At 42.0% G+C, this 17,516-nt stretch overlaps 1 protein-coding gene across 2 annotated transcripts in view; it reads right to left on the bottom strand.

Moving 5' to 3' along the window:
• The window catches only part of TAOK3 (TAO kinase 3), a 48,888-nt gene that overhangs the window by 12,121 nt on the left and 19,251 nt on the right, over positions 1 to 17,516 (bottom strand). Inside the window, exons 10-13 of one of the 2 annotated variants that reach the window (XM_009703449.1) lie at positions 14,436 to 14,603; positions 11,301 to 11,507; positions 4,021 to 4,028; positions 3,725 to 3,842 (exon numbers count right to left, since the gene is read on the bottom strand). In XM_009703449.1, coding sequence (XP_009701751.1) covers positions 3,725 to 3,842; positions 4,021 to 4,028; positions 11,301 to 11,507; positions 14,436 to 14,603 — 501 coding nt within the window. Of the gene's footprint in view, positions 1 to 3,724; positions 3,860 to 4,020; positions 4,029 to 11,300; positions 11,508 to 14,435; positions 14,604 to 17,516 lie in introns of both variants that reach the window. The other variant, XM_009703448.1, reaches the window with a different exon arrangement.

The following is a 17,516-nucleotide window of genomic DNA, read 5'->3' as shown; positions in this document are numbered from 1 at the left end:
TGAAAAAAAAAAAAAAAAAAAAAAAAAAAAGGGGGGGGGGGGAGCAGCAGCAGGTGGTTGGTCTACACAATGACCAAAGAGAAAGGTGGTCCAAGAAAGAGTGACTATTGAAATTGTTCCTTGAATTATGACCAAAGGTAAGCTCCTTCAGCTTTCTTAACCATATTTGCTCATTTTTTCATTAATTTTTTTAACCTAAGTAATATCAAAGCATCACTAAAAGACTAGAAAGGTATCTTCACAGCCTGTTTCTTTGCGCATAGCCCATCTCACTGTTTTATCTGGAAATCTGTCCAGTTTCCTTCTTATTCATGTGATGCTTCTGCAGAGCAACAGGGCAGGGGAATCACACTTAAAAAAAAAAAATCACTGGGACATCTGCAGTGTAGAGCTGTCTAACATAGTTCTCCTGTGACCCCTGCACTCGTTGAAACTACATGACCTTGTTTTTGGAAAGCGACCCAACTTCCAGGTTGAGAGTATCCTTCTAGAAATGCCAGTCTTCCCTCCATCCGCAATATCCTGACCTAAGGGTGAATAGCAAGGACTTGAGGGCCCAAGACCCTGGACTCCACCAGCAGGAACAGCTGTAAAGCAACACACACACAGCCCCCAGCCCGCAGACTCGGTGCTCTTCCTCTCTAACGTTGCCCTGCTCTTGTGTTGGGTGGTGGTGTTCAGCAAATCCCAAAAGCAGAAGTTTTTACACCCAAATATCATCCCATATTACTGAATTTGGGGTCAGAACTCCCATTTTCTGATTCTCTGCAATACAGGCCACCTGATGCTCTCAACTATGTAACCCTTCTGTGCCCAGAAGTGGTACTCAACTGATGATCAGCAGCAACGATGTAGGGAACCATCTCAGGATGCTGGTTTGCTTAGTTTTTAAACTCTGTGGGATCTTGAGCACCCATTCATACATGATTGATTTTTTTCAAGATGCCATTGAAAGAGTAAATTAACACAGAATGAATAAATTCTGCATTTCTGGTTTCACACTATAAATTCCAGACATGTTTAGGTCATTCTCCCCATATCAGCTATATGGCTGACCTTGCCCTCCGCCCTGATAATTATGCAGGAGACAAGGGGACAGGCGCAAGAGAAGTTCTCCCTTGGCCAGAAGAGCAGCAGCATTCAGCACCACTACCCACTGACATCATCCAGCCACTGAGCGGTGATCGAATGCATAGTGATAAAAAAAGTGTGCTGCCAGCCACGCCGGCACTTCAAACCCAAGCACGTACGCTGGCATTCTTCATGTTCTGTGCAATAGGTTTCAACTCAGCTTTTTTTTTTTTCCCTCCTAGATTTCCACTTTGGAACATGAAGAGGTGGGAATTATAGATTATTAAAGAGAAAGCCCATCACAAGGTTAACTGAAATGAAATAAAATATTTCTATTGTAAACACAGGGAAACTTCTGCCCCACCACAGAACCTCAGGACACAGTAACAGCTCCTGGAGCACCAAGGCGATGCTCTGGGAACTTCCCTCTATACTGGGATGGGGATGTGGGCTCATATGATAACAACAAAGCTTTTGCATGACATATACTACCATGTGCTTTTCCGAAGCCCTGCTGCCTAACATAGTGAGCTGGCAGCTGGGACTTCCCTCTCCCCCAAAAGATACTGTGCTGTGCATGTACTGCCCACCTTAAGTGGGCACCCTAAGCCCTCCCAGCATGAGCCCAGACATGCTCCATATCAGAGCATGTTCCACAGAAAACAAACAAAAAAACCCAGAAAAAACAAACAAACAAAAAATTCTCCAAAAAGCCTACCATCTTCCCCGCCCAGTATTAATTTTATCTTTATCATCATTTGGTCACTGAAGCAGAGAGGTTTTACAAATCCAAGTGACTAAGGAATTAAGGTAGACACAGTCCCAGCCCCACAGGAGGCTGCCATGGGACTTAGGAGTGACCTTGGGACATTAACTGTCTTCCCCACAGTCGAGAGATCTGGGAAGACCTCAGAGCTCATACCTTCATACCAACATCTTTTGTCAGCTCCCAAGGGGGCCTTGCCATACAATACCCTCAAGCCACCCAAGTAGCCCAGGAATGACATACTCAAGGAAGCCGGGAGTTACGGACTCTGCTGCTGACAGCAGGACAGAAGGTGTAGCAGCTTTCCACAGGGAGTAAAAGAATATGAATATATTCAACACACATATCTATTTCTCAGTCAAATTGTATGTACGTTTGGACTATGATACTTGAGTCATTCATCGTTTTTTACCTCCAGCCAACCTAACTGGATCTTACTTTTATTTGCTCAGCACAGGCAATACTGTTGGCACTATACTAGGTGCATGCACACAGACATGCACATACAAAAGAGAAAAACTCACAAGGCAGAGGGTCTCCAGGAGACCAGAGATCCTGCCTGTGTCAGGTGTGCTGCATGAAGTCCTCTAATGCACACATTTCTAGGTCAACTCTTTAAATTGGGGGCGAGGAAGGAAGGAAGGGGGAGCAGGGGACACTGGCCTGGGGAGCACTCAGGGTATGGCTACCCAGAAGTACACCTGCAAAAGATGGAACTCGGAAGCTCCCCTGAAATGTCAATCCATGAAGCATCTGGCCAGAAGTCTGAATCCCACAGCATCATTTTAGGTTTTAACAGCAGAAGCAGCAACCGCCACACAGGAAAAATGCTGGCTGCTGGCACTGCTGCTGCTTTTTCCCTCTACTCACAACCTTTAGCTGTGGTCACACACATACACACACACTGTCTTGTGCACGTAGAAAAGGGAAGTGATTCGGGGCATGAAGAAATGGTGGTATAGAAGGAAAAACCCCACCGTTCAGACAGCGTAAAACAAGAAGGGGAGGGCTCGCTGGTGTAATTTCGGGGTTGGTCTAGGATGATGTCATAGCACTGAGCAAGTGCCATGGCCAAACAGCGGGTACTTTCTAACGCTCCCCATCCATCTGACCTCTAACACCATCAGGCTGAAATATTTAAGATGACATTTATTTTAGATTTAAAAGGCCATTTTTCACTCATATCCCTCAAAAAGGTTGCTACTGACTGCAGCCCGTGCGGATGCAAGGTGGGGGAGGCGGCACGACAACTAACTCTTCCGGCACACCCCCCTTTCCCTAATACAAAGGCATCCACAGCAATCACATTTGCAATAGTACAAATCTTGATGGATTCGTCCCATCCCCCTCCTCTTTGGAAGCCCACAGCCCGCTATAAGCCCTCTCCGTTATCACAACCCAGCAATCCTTCCTAGGGATCAAGCTGAAAAATGCAGTCACGGTACAGTTGCTTGAAATAAATGAATGAATGAAAAAACAGGCAGCAGCTCAGCCGGGAAGCAGCAATCTTATTGTTTCAAAACCCATCTGCATCTCCATAGCATTTAAGCGTATTTCACCCGAGCACATATACACACTTTATGCACATGCAAATAAACATATTAACAGAAGAAAGAGGTGGAAAAGGGGTGGTGGTGGGGGTAAATGTGAGATGATATTAACTTCACCCAGGAAGGTGGCTTATCTCACATACACAGATAAATTAAATATATTCTAACATTTCACATCTCACACACACAAAGCTAAAATATCTTTCAGTGCAATATCTAGTTGCTATGCCAACAACAACAACAAAATAATTAGGAGAGGGGAAAAAAAAAATAAAAATCCTGACCCCTTTGCAGAGGGAGAGGGGATGAGAGGAGGTGGGGTGGGGTGGCTGCTTACCAAAGATGCTGATTTGATTGTGGCAAAGCGCTCTCGGTTCCGGTAGTGGAGGGCCTGATTCTGCACTGACTGGGTAGGCCGCACCTCAGGCCTGCGATCCCTGTGGCCCACCTCATCCCTTATAAATACATGATCCTGCAGAAATGGATAAAAACAAGGAGAAAGTCCGGCTGTGCTCTTCCCGCGGCGGCTGCCTCTCTCTCACCCCTCTTTCAAGAGCGCCGCTGTTTGAGAGGCATAGTTCAGCTCTCTGCTAGCCCCGGCAGCTCCCACGGTACAAAATGAATAAGCAACACATTGCAGGCTTGGGTTCGGCGTGTCAGCTGATCGCTAGCAGGATGCCTTCTGAATCCCTGGCTGGTGGGGTTTTTTTTTCCTTTCTTTTTTTTTTTTTAAACCTCCAGTATTACATATGTGCAAAAAAAGACAGACTCAAAAGCATAAAGCGATGCAGAGCAATCGGACTCCTCAGAAAGGTCAGGTTCAAGCACTGCAACCGAGCAATCCTGTTAAAAACGTGATTTCCATGTCTAGCAAAGAAGATGCTGTTCCCTTTTAACACAAGAGCAACATTTTGCCTCATTCCCTTTGCCGAGTGCTTTGTCCTCGATAGGGTTTCTTTGTCTCTTGTTTGCTATCTGCTGTGGAGGATGAGCATCCTGGCTAAAACCATGGCAGGCTGGAGAGGACCAGGAAAGCCTCCGTGACCACTCAGGGATCCTGCTTTCCAGTCATGATCCTGCACAGTTCTAGCACTTTCTCTCCACAGCCCACAAAGGAGTTGTGTTTTTTTTTTTTTCTTTTTTCCCCCTTTTAAAGCAACAGCTCACAGGTTTTAGCACGCATGGTTCCCGGTACAACCTCCCTCTTGCTCACTGGCAAGGCTTTTGCGAGGAGTGGCTGTGCATCTGCGAAACGGTGCCTGCAAATTTTGCAACAGAACAAAGCTCTTGTCAAGCGTATAGAGGACAGACCCTAATCAGAAAGGCCAGCAAAAAACACCACTACGATCTCGCTATTTGAAATGGTGACTGTCGAAAGTCAGCACACCCACAGGCTATGCCTTCAGGACAGAGCAGCCTTGGGACACCAGGCACGTCCCGCTGCCTCCCACCGCAGCCTGCCCAGCGGCGAGGGCTCCACGGGGCAGCAGTGACGGTACCCAGCGTTGGCACATCTGCCACACCACCATCTACCACAGTTTTGTGACTCCCATCCTCAAGCTACAGCTCCTAAAAAAAAAAGACACCAAACTCGAAGGAAAATTGAGATTCTTCCTGAATTAAATCAAGTTTCCAATTGTCAGGGGTGCAAAATAAAGGCTGCAAGTCTCTATGCCAAAAGGCAAATAAATGATGCCAACCCTTGCAGAGAACGGCTGCCTCCGTGCCCCGGGTGTTTGCAGGTGAGCAGAGGCAGCTTTGCCACCCTGCCACGCCAGAGCTGACACCAGTAAGGTCAGAAAGCCCAGTGGTGGTGAGAAACCAGCTGCTATGGTGTAGAATCTCCACCATGACACTGCTGTCATACTGATCCTTTCCCACTCTACAGACACTTGTTTGCCCCTCTGCTGTCCTCAGTTTCTAGCTGCTTCCAGTCTGGACCCACACACATTCAACCGCTTTCAATATGGTTCTGTAAATGATTTCAAGCAAAAGCCAAACAGGTAGAGAAATGCTGATCTAAAGAGCTGAATGACTCATGGACTTAAAGTGCTTTAAACCCAATACCTTTTCTCATATCCTTCATTTTGAGCATTTCCACTCCGCGCTCACCTTTCACTCGCCTTTGCTCAGAGCACACGATGGCCAAGACCACCACAGAGCCAAGGCTGCACCAGCTCTTCCACACCCACCCAAAAGAGATGGAACAAGCTAAACCAGTTAAAAAGGAAGAACAGTTCTCCATAGAAGTAGTAGGACTACAGAGTGTAATAAAAAGTTGCAGTTTCATTTTATATTGGTCATCCTTATACTGGACTTTTTGTTGCCCTGTCTGAACAGGGGAAGGCAGTGTTACCGAAGGGCAATTCCTGGCACTTGGGCTGATCTTAGCTTTTCAACTTGTGCGTGTTCCTATGACAGGCAGGACTCGCAGACTTGCACGCTTTCCTGAAAAAGATACATCTTAGGCTCTAGAACAGTCATACCAAAAAAATCTTGATTAAACATTTAAAGTTTAACAGTATCACTCAGTTTAATTGGATTTGTGGCTTCACTGAAAGAACATCAATCCTAACTTTCCTATAGCTTTGCAGCGTTCTTGCCTATCAAGTAGGTGTAAGGACTCTGAAATACAATCGGGGATACCCCAGATAACCCAAAGCAGGCAGGTGGGCTACTAACATCACCGTTTAGCTTGGTATTTCTACTGGTGTGTTTTGGAGCCTTCCAGCACAACGGCCCCCTACCAGCCAAGGGGCAGTGCTAGAAGCAACGCTGAACTTGGCCTCTCGCTCTCCAACAAGCAGCTCTGCAGAGATAAACCTGGCTCTTTGCGGCTTGTGCAAAGACAGCCTCATGTGAATGCACTGGTACAAAGCAAGCTAGAGCAAGAGGAAGGGAGTCAGCAACTGCTTTTTGCTGTAGTTTGATATCTATGTTTTTCAGTATATAACATTGTCGTATGGCCGAAGCAACCCTTGCCCTGACAAAGCATCAAACACAAGAATTAACAAAATACAAACAGAGAAAGGAGTCCCATCATAGTCAGCAGCAGATTTAGAAACTAACGTACACCCCAACCGCAAACTCTGATCGCACTGGGCTGCCCTGAAGTTGAAATATCGAAACTTTCGTCTCCAAAGGAACATTCACTTGCACGCTGCATTTTTTGTTATGCACACCAAATAAAAGCCTTCACAAACACCGTTTACACAAGAGGATTCACTAACTGGAAAGGACTGCCAGTCTCCTAGACAAACAGGAAAGGCAATTTGAGCCATAGTAAGGACTTTAATGGAATGGCAGCAAATCCCTTCCTTCTAAGAATTTAAAGAGCAAGGAAAACAACAGCGTGCCCTCGTTCATTTTAATACATTGCACTAAACGCCTTGATAATTTACAGAGAGGTTTAAGTATCAGGAGTCTTTCAAGAAAATGTTTCATGTCACCAATCCGCTTGACATGATTGCAGAAAGTATGTAAGCGGTCAGCACTGCTGGCACACACGAACCAAAACTCACTAAGTCATTACTTAAATATCCTTTATATCTCATAAAACAACATCTTTTCCAAGTATGAATCATAAATCTTGATATGCAGGAAAACACCCTCAGCTTTACCTTGGCTGTAACTCATGTAGAACCGCCATGCCAGAGCGCTCTCCATCCACAGAATTCAGCATGAATGCTGCATATTAAATTACAGCAGTAATAGGTGACACGTACAGGGTAATTTAATAGATTTGGAAAGTCACTTGAGTTGCAACAGTTATTACAGAAGTATGTTTTTATTACAGATGTTGGGCAAGAATCTGTGATGATCAACTATGAACATCCTCTTTTCATGCTTTCATTATAAACCAGATTTTAATCAGATTTCCCTGACATTTTTATTGCCCAAGTTTCATCTTCATAAGTACTGATGATTTTAAGGTTGAAATAAGTAACAGCAACAACTCTGTACTGCAGCTGAACAAAACAATATGATACTATTTCTTGGAAGCCACCTGTACACACTGACATATCCCAGCAGTTGAACAAAGCAGATGACAAACTATCTCTGATGCATCAACTGATGCCTACATTCTTAGGGAGTCAAAATCTTCCTCCTCATTTTAAGATGAATTAACTGATACCTATCTGCTTTTAAAATCTGGGTTATGCTGTCTTTAAAGCACAGTGTATTTGGAGTTTAACTCCCTGCCTCATTTTGTCTTTTTGTTTTCCCTCCTCCACTCTCAGATATAATTGGGTTTGCATTAGAGCTGTCATTCACTTTTCAGTTCTCAACCTGTGCAGCTGATCAACTGAATTAGCTCCCAACACAAGAATGTGTATCCATAGGTAGGATGATCCTTGAACAGAGAAGCACAGTTATGTTAACTGTCTTCAAAAGAGAGATGTTAGGAAACCAGAACTCTTGCACTGATCATATTGCAGCTTACATGGAGGTGGTCGCCAATGTGAGACCTGCAAAGGGGCAAGGAAAAGTCCCTAGCAGGACAGCTCATCCAAGCTGAGCACCTGAATTTCCTGTGAAGAATTTGCTGGTGATTAAGGAGTCCTCCTGAGGAAGCAGGCTTTAATGCTAAAGATGGACTGAGATCCCAGAAACGGAGGATGCAGGCTTTCTGCCTGAGTAGCAGACATTATTAAAATTTTTTTCCTCACAGGAGTTTAGGATACAGCTATAAACTAAGTTCTACAAAAAGCTACACATTCAATTGTGGCTTATTATTATTATTAGTTTCTTCCTGCCCAGTGATTTATTTTTTTTTCCTTCCAATCTCTAAGTTCTACTCTGCTGATAGGTGGGAGTTACATTTGTTCCAAGCACAAGTTTAGAAACATGGAGCTCTACTGCTGCCCTAAAGCTTTTGTATTGTGAAAGGGGTGAAGCTGTACCTGCTTTTCATGAAGGATTTACCACAAACGCTGTTCTCCAGCAGGCAAAACCCAAGCATCTCGGCTATCGTGAACTAGTAGAGCCAGTGAAAACTAACCAGATCAGAAGCAGGTCATTTCACTTACCCTGTGACCACAAAACATTTTTGGGAATTACAGCCAACTAGTAGCTGCTTTTAAAAAAACGAAGGTGTTGTTTACAAACGCTTTTACTACATCAGCCTGTTTCTTACACTTTGTCTCAGAGTAGGTGGTCACAGTACAGATGCTAGGAGTGCTTGATGGGGATGCTAGAAGCTCTTCCCAGCCTAGCTATACACAGGTGATGTAGTGGGAGCCTGAGGTCTGCTCCTGATTTACACCAAGTAAATGCCACTCCAGATTGGCTCTTCACACCAAGCAGCAGTCTGAAGCACCAAAGCCTGGGAACTATATTGCACATATGACCACAGATGCTTTCATTCGACAACTGCACATGACATTCTGGGGCCGTCATCCAAAGAAATCAAAAGGCCTCTGACACTTAGAGCTTTGAGCCTTAGAAAATATCAACAATCTAGGCAATTTTGCCATCTTGGTCACTTTACACAGTCTGGTACATCTGGAGGTTGTTAATTAACGCATTTGTGGAATACCATAATTTTACACAACACTTTCATTTGACCCATGTCAAAACAATCTCGTATGTGCCCCTATGCCCACATAATGGTGACAGCTGGCTAATTATGTTCATCAGTATTTTCTTTTTAGCCTTTAAAGGCTGATTAAATGCAAAACAAAAGCTTAATTTAAACTTGAAACCCAGGTTCTCTCCATTTTGTTTGTGATTAGGCTTCAGAGCGCTACCAAACTCAGCACTCCCTACTTCTCACCTGCTAGAACAAAACCAAGTTGTGTGGATCAGCTTTGTCACAGTTTACAAAGACACAGTCAAAGCAAGCACAAAGACAAATTGAAGTCTTTTCAGAACAAGGAACTTTACCTTGAAAAGAGAGTGGGATGTATGTGTATATAAATCCCCTGAAGTGTCCTGTTCCAATTTTAGTCCTTTCACATGTATTAATATATACATAATATACACATGAAGCAGTTCTCCATTTAAAGTTACATTCCCCAAAGTAACAGAGAATAAAAAAAACAATGTACTAAATTAAAACAATATATTTGCAGACTGGCATACACCCTGCTGCGCATAGTCTAAATTTGCCTTACGCGTACATACAGAGGAAGGTAACATTTGCCAATTGAGAAGTCATCTACTCCACTGCAAGAATCAGTAATCACAGCCAATTGTTAACTATTTTGTAAAGACCATCAGTGCAGACCTGGGTTTTGTGCTTCCAAAATTACCCTAAAACACCTGTGTTAAGTGATCTACAGGTGATTTCTTTTACAATACTTCAGTTACAGGTGTACAAGAGACCCTGTTTTTTCAACCAGACAACAAAAACTTCCACATGATGTCATGTTCATGCATTCTACTCAACTGGATGTCTTAGTCTCAAGAAAACAATAGCTATGCAGAAGTTTAAGAGGACTGAATTCATAGCATCAGATGTCTTCCTGTATTTGTACTTTAGAAGTGTCATACAGTCACTACAAAACAAAGTATTATTCTTAAAACAAGCAGGAACTCTACTTCTTTCACAAATGCAATTTACACCTGATGGGAGTGGCTCACATTTTGTTTTCATCAACTATAATGACACTGATCAGTCAGTAACATTGTAACATATGATTACTGTGTAAATCAGTCCCTCAAACTTCTGTTTTAATGCATAGGTAAATACGACTACTTAACAACGTGAAATTAAAGTTAATATACATTTCTGAAGCCTATTCAAAATGAGAAAGAGCTCCAACTATAATCACCCAGAACATGAAATCAGTTGCGCGGCTCTTCATTCAGGATGGTTCCTCGGGTTGGCATTTTGCACCTCACACTGCTTTTTATGAAAGGTGAAAATAAAATCTTCTCTAAAAAGGTGCTATTGCAAATGTATTTCAGAAAAATGTAAAACCCTGAAATCTATGCAACTTATCTGCCAGCGTCTTTAAACATGCAAGGCAATCTTTCGTTGAAGACAAAGTTTCTTGAGAGCTCCCTTTTATAAGCACTTCAATATTCAATTTACACAAACACTGTATTTCAGGAGGAATAATTGCTTACAAATATTTAGTTAGTTAAAACCAGGCTTTACAAATTTCTCATTTGTAAGGTTACAGTACTTTTCATGCTGCTGTAATGTTTTAACTCCTCTGGCAAAAAGCATACATACACTTTGAAGCTCTTTGCAAATGCAATCACACAACCAACCTACATTTTACTGCCCACTAGCAAATGACACTGCTAAGGCTAAGACAAAATTATTTTAGTCAAAGAATCTTAGATTAGATGCTGACTTACAGCTAGATAACTTTAGCTCAATATCTAGCACTAAAAAAATTAAAGGCAACAGATCACAACATGCAGCATAAGAACAGAAAAGCATTGAGTGGAACTTGACTCAAAACGTACCTCGTGGGAAGGGTCCAAAGTTCTGCACACTTCCACTTCTTAGGGAAATCCAAGTGCAAGCAGATTTTAATCATACATTGTGACTGGTAAATGGTTAGCTTAGCTATGACCACTTGTCAGCATACTGCGATACATACAGTACAATCATTCACAAGGAAACAAGGACGGATGTTACAAGCAGAGATGAAGAAGTGCACATGCAGGGCTAGGGAAGGAGGCATGCAGTAAGTCCGCGTGAGCCCTGCCTAGACACTGACAGCACTACCTTTCCTTAGCGGCCTCTTCTTATTTTCAGAGCTTATTTAAACGCAGTTTAGTTTTTTAAGAAAAAACACAGAACCTGATTCTGGCAAGCCCGGCACCAGCTCCTGCTCTCAGCAGATGGCTCAGCACAAGACCACAGCACACTGACCGTTGGGCTCTATGCGGGCGAGCCAACGTGAGCAATAGCAGGGACTGCAGGAAGCTATGGAGAGCACCAGAGAACATACCTTCTTATGAACAACGGAGGAAGTGGAATTAATTGTGCTCTCATCACTATGCATCATGACCAGTTCAGGGCTGCTCTCATCCAGGACCTCCTGCATGCTGCTCACACTGCTGCTCTGACTGCCTGTGCTCACAGACATACTTGGGATGGAATGGTTGCTGCCCAGACTGTCCATCTTCCTACTCAGGTTTGATCCATGCTCACTGTCCTATAAAACAAGGGGCATCAGTTACAAATACTGCAGGAGATCACCTGCCCAGCATGTGCCTGCAATGCCCAAAGTTTGTTTTAAAGGTGACTCTGCAAAGTTAGAGGTTCTTTGCCTATTATTTTGGCAACTACGTTTCTCAAGGCTGCCTGGGTTATGAAATACTCTATATGGGGCAGCTGGCTTTTGCCTTTTCCCCTGCTATCTTACTACATCAGGCTTCACAAGCCAGTTTTTTCTATGTATCAGTAACTCAGGGCATGGCTCTTGGCTTGAATAGGAGATATCCAGGAATACTGGATGACTGGTGGAAGGAGTCTCATAATTAAAGTGAGTGATCTAAGTTTGTATTAAAACAATGTTCCAAGTCAGGATATGCTACAATACATTTTGTGAGTCAGAAAATATGTAAGACAATGAATCCACTTGTTCATTACTTGATAAATATCACACAGTGCTTAACAGGTGTGGGGGTTTAACCTCTATGTCCCAAGCAGTCAGCAACTACATTTTATGAAGCTAAAAACCCTTTTAACCTTGTGTTTTCAGCCAAGATAAATTCTTGATTCACCTTTAAGCAGCTGACGTGGAAGAGCCTGCATTATTACAGCGATCAAAACTGTTGTAATCTACCCAGACATACACAAATAAATATTCCTCATATAGGACATATTTTTGATTCTACAGACAAATATCAGAAGTTAGTAGCCTTTTTTTTTGTTGCATACTCATATGAGCACAGTAATCCCACAGTATGTGCTTAATCTGGATTGATTTAGAGAATTTATGGAGTCCTTTGTAATTAACTAGTGACACTGAAGAGGCTTGCAAAGAGTTCACAGTGCGGACCAAGAACTCCGAACACCCTTCAGCCCCTGGTCCGAAATAGCCCTGATTCACCAAAATGAGTGGCTTACTACCGCACCCAGTTTGTCCTGGCCTCCAAAGTGAGCTTGGGGAGAATTACATTACAAATCAATTAACAGGGTACTCATTTTGTTGGAGACTGACAGAAAGATAAAATTGACAGACTTGACAGATTTTTATTTGATTGTGTGATTATTTTTTAAGCAATCAGCAGATCATTCAGAGCCTGCGTGAGAGCACTTAAAATCCAAAATAATACTATTTTACAGAGAACATATGCACATCAGAATAAAAATATTTCCAGATGCTTATTTAAAGTTGCAGAAGAAATAATGTAATGAAGCATCTGAGATGAAGATACAGCTATGTAATTAATGAATATGCACAAAGGACAAAGATGAGATTGCATATGCAACCTTTACACTGACTTCCTGACTTGAATACTTTCCAAAGGACCTTAACTTTCTTGCAAGAGCTCCAAGGAAAGCATTAGTAATATTCTGAGTGTTAAAGATTTGTATGCTCCTCTTCCACCTTGGAAAGTCTGAGATAGAAAAAGGAACTGCCTTGTGGCATTTACAGTTGAGCAGCTTCTGTTAACCAGTTAAGTAGTAACTGAAACACGTGCTGTGTTTTCCTTTCACTGCCAAGTTAGTGATACGCACAAGCAACACAACCTCCTTTCGTGGTACACAAGCTCAGTGGTAAAACACAGTGCAGAGCATGCTGTGCACATGCAGAGTACGAGCTTCAGTAAAGTGTTAATTCCTGGAGATACAACATCTTCTTTCTCCCCCTCTTTTGAGGAGTGGAGACAGGAGGAACAGTAGATACATCTTGGAGTCAACTACTACCGCATGTATCCCACTTAGCTGTTGAGCTTGGATCTGCTGAACAGTCAAGTGGGAAACCCATTCCCTTGAGCTTTCCTACCCTGTCACTCTCCTAATAGCTTCTCACGCATGGGTAGAGCAAGCTTGAAGGTTTCAGTCCAAAAGTCTGACAATCCCTCCACTCCCCAACTAAGCTCAAGGTTTGGAAGTTGGCTAGCTGGAGGGTTAGAACAGAAGCACTTCATAGCTTTAATCAGAGTCATTGCTGTTCTTGCTCCTTTTGCGCATCTCCTTCAAAGTGAAGGACAGTGCTAAGCGCCAGTCCCCTCCTTCTGTATGCTTTCCTACCTGACACCCAGGCTCACCCATTTCTTAAACCAGAGCTCTAGTTCAGCTTTAAAGGAACATTTGACACACACAAACCTCAAAAAAAGTCCCTGAATATATGCTGAGCTTGGGCATCTCACTGCATATTATCTGGCTACACTGCAGCAAAAAGGAATACAAACATCAATTTGCCTGTCAACTTTTTTCGTTGAGAACCAGTCATGGATTTATTTATCCAATGCGCCTGCACCAAATGACATTAATTTCCATCTAAGCTCATCAATTGAAAAATGACTGGTTTCCTTCTCTAAGCCACAGTTAGTGTCAATTATCATATACTGATTAAGTGGGTTGTTTATTATAAGATTTAAAGTGAAGCTGAATTTTATGTCTTTAATCTTTTCTTCTTTAACATTAAAGAATCTTAAAAAATAAGTCTCACTAATTTGGTGATTTGCTTTTCAGCTCATGATAGGCCAATTACTTTACAGTAAAGTTATGGTAATTGAAAAAAAAAATTAACATTATTCAAGTGGTCTTGACTGCACTTATGAGAAAGAAAAGCTTGGACTGTCAACAGACCCTCCTTCACACAGGCTGTGAGCCACTTTCTTCCCACAGAGAATCTCCCTCCAAACGAGTTTCTTCCCTAAAGCTTTTAGGAGAAAGGCCACCGTTCGAAAAACATAAAAGCTGCCAGTAAATGCACATCTAACACTGAGTAAGGGCTACTATCAATCACTTGTTATCCTATTCTGTCTCTCTGCTGATCCAGACGACATTCCAACAACACGGACTGCATCCTCGCCTAGGCTGTGCTTGTTCTGCCCCCTTAAGGACAGGAACATCTCACTTGCCCTAAAATTACAACAGTGCAAATGGGGTAACAAAATAGAAGTACCTCCTCCTCTTCTTGAGACTCTGTCAGTGGGCCATTCCGTGTCTCTTGGAAAAGGATTTTCTTCATTTTCCGGTACTGAAGGTTATCCAATTCACGTACTGCATCTTTTGTCCTTTGTATGAGGTCTATTAGTACCCTTGGTGGTCGGTCTCGGCGAACAAAATCATGCTAAATTAAAGGAAATAAAACATATGATTTCAGACATGACACTAGTATGTTTGATGTAAAGACATAGTGACTTTTTTCTGAGACACCTGAAATGACAGATCATATTCAGTAATCTGTCTGTTCATATTCAATAATTACTAATACCATTATGAAAGGCTCCAAACACACTGAGCACTGAACACACCTATTGTGCTCATCACTGTGCCAAATAACCAAACTGATCATGCAATGCACTATGAGTTTTGGAGCGTAGGCTGCAAAACATTTTGTTCAGAAGTCAGAAGATCTGCTTAAGCACAAAACTCAGTCAAATGCAGAGTACAGAGAAGTGAGGCAAAAAAAATCACTTTGCCACTTGGAACTCACATGCATGTGTACACGTGTACACAGGCACATCAGGAGCAGGAGAAGCTGGGCAGTGGATGGGGAGGTACAAGATCTGGCTGACCCTTCATAAGCTCTCTTTAGACCCGACTCCCTGATTCACTTTTCTGTCTGAAGTGAAGCAGTCTGGACCAGGGTCAGGTTTTCTAAGCTCTCCAGGCTCATTCACTTGAAGCATACTAGGTACGAGACGGTGCCACTTCAAACCTTACAAAGGCATAGGACTTCAGAACAAACAAAATGCATAAAGGACAAAAGAAGAATCAATCCTGACTATGCAAGACTACCTGCCTAAGCTACATGCAAAGATTTATCCTGCATCTATCTATCCCGATCCACACATAAAACCAGTAAGAAGATCGCAAGGTTTATTTATGCTTAAAGCATTTATAGCCAGAGTTAAAATAAAATCTGGTTCCGGAGTTAAAATAAAGTCAAGTTCTTACCAACTCCTGCTAAGGATGTACTAGAAGCACAAGTTTTAAGTGCAGACTTAACAATAAATTCTTCAATGGAAGGCAAGTACATGATTAAAGGTTCTTCTCTGATTTATCAGATATGTTGATACCTGAACCGTACAGCTGGCAATAGAGTATGAAAGCCTCACAGCTTTGCCATTTAACCTTTGACTACAGTAGACAGCCTGAGCATACACCTGCCAATATTCCATACGATATCACTACAGTTGGGTATGTTGCTTAGTATGTACCACAGGAGATGGCCTTAAGGCACAAACATCTGCACATTTCTAGAAACATTAACAATGAGAGAGAGAAATGGAGGAAAAAAAAAGTTGTTCTCTGCTGTGCATCGCAAATGCCACAATGGCCTTTTGTTAGAGAGCCCCAACAGCTGGAACCTACCTGCAAAGAATTCTCAGGAGGGTCATGTCCACCTCCTTGGCCTCACAGCCTCCTCCCAACCCAGGGCCTCATAGGACAGGGAAAAGCATCTCTACCCTACATGTGTTGCCATCCCTCAAGCTGAAGAACTAATACATCCAACTGTAGCTGGAATAACCAATACATGAAACCCAGTCCTTCTTAAAACAGGAGTCTTGCATTCAAGAAAGTTGAAAGGATGAGCTGATCTTCTTTTAATGATTTGTAAATGAACATGGAAACTATCATGCCACAGGCTTATTTCTTGTTTTTAATTGAATTCAAACTGTTGTGCGTTTGAGTTTTGCTAATGGGGACAGCTAGTCATTTCACTATCAATTTTCTGCTAGTTGTGATGGTGTTTATTTTTGAATTATAGCTGAAAGGTCTAAACATCATTTCACACAGAAGCAAAATGAATCATTTCTGCTCTTCAATGCAGATAACCACCATTTATTTCTCTGTAAACAGCAACAATCTGCAGTTTATTTATGACTGGAAAAAAGGTAACCATTTTTATCTCATTGTAGATAATTTTTAGAAAGCATTTGGAGCAATGATCCTGAACTTAAATCCATCCTCTATGTCCAGTGTCTTGTTTATGCATATTCTTTAACAGTGCAAATATTCATTTCACTGGAAAGACTATGCACTTGAATATAAAGCACTACTCAAACATTAGGATGCGGCCACATGGAAACTGTAGGGCAGATGCACAGAAGTAAAAACCAAATCAAAAGGCTCTTGCATAATGAGAATACAATTCTGACTGCTAACTTGTGTTATATAACTGTCTAAATTACATATAAAAGATGTAGTCACCCCTCTGCTGGGTACTGTGCAACTCTAAGAAACGATGGCTGAAAGGACTTCATTTGTACACTTTCTCCAAATTGCAAGGAAAAAAACCAACACAAACCCCAGACTTAAAAGGAAGAGGTTAGTCTAAAGGCAGGTAGCACATTGGCTGGAAAAGCGACTAACAGAACTCAAATCTCCTGGGAATGTCATGCAAGCTGAGAAAAATAGGGAAAAACTGTTTAAAACAAATTTTACAACTGCTTTTAATTTCAGAAGTGAAAAATATTAGTCAGATAGTTTTTGGTTGTGATTTTATTTGATTTTTTTTTTAATTTCAAATGCATTTTATATCACTACAGTCATTTAACTCTTTTCATCTAGGATAAGGAATGAAACTGAATTAATTTTCAAACACATCATTTAAAATTCAGTTCCCTTTAAGAAAACGTGTCCACAAAAAATTTGCTTTATCCTTGTTTACTACACACAAGTTAAAAGCCTTCAAAGAGATTTTGAATCTCATAATCTAAGAAGCTTTAGGGAGAGCTACTGCAGGAGGTAACATCTAGGGTGCTGTTCTGAAAGTCTAAAACCAAATAAAAAGACCGAATATACATGATTTGAGAATAAGATCTCGGCTCCAATTGTTTGTACAGACTCCAATCTAAGGTACTCATGAAATCATATCCTTCAATGAACTTACACTATTCCTAGAGAGCAGAAAGGCTGCCAATCCACATGAATGAATCATTCTGAAACCCACAACATAAACCTATTAGCTGGTCAAAGGATTGTCAGGGTGCTGCAAGCAGAACCAGAGAACAAAACGCTGGTTATGTGTCACAGC

The sequence above is a fragment of the Cariama cristata genome, unplaced genomic scaffold (genome assembly GCF_000690535.1).
Source record: "Cariama cristata isolate BGI_N322 unplaced genomic scaffold, ASM69053v1 scaffold11527, whole genome shotgun sequence".
Taxonomy (NCBI): Eukaryota; Metazoa; Chordata; class Aves; order Cariamiformes; family Cariamidae; genus Cariama; species Cariama cristata.
Note: the sequence above shows the minus strand (reverse complement) of the source record. Positions and strands in the feature narration are given on the sequence as shown.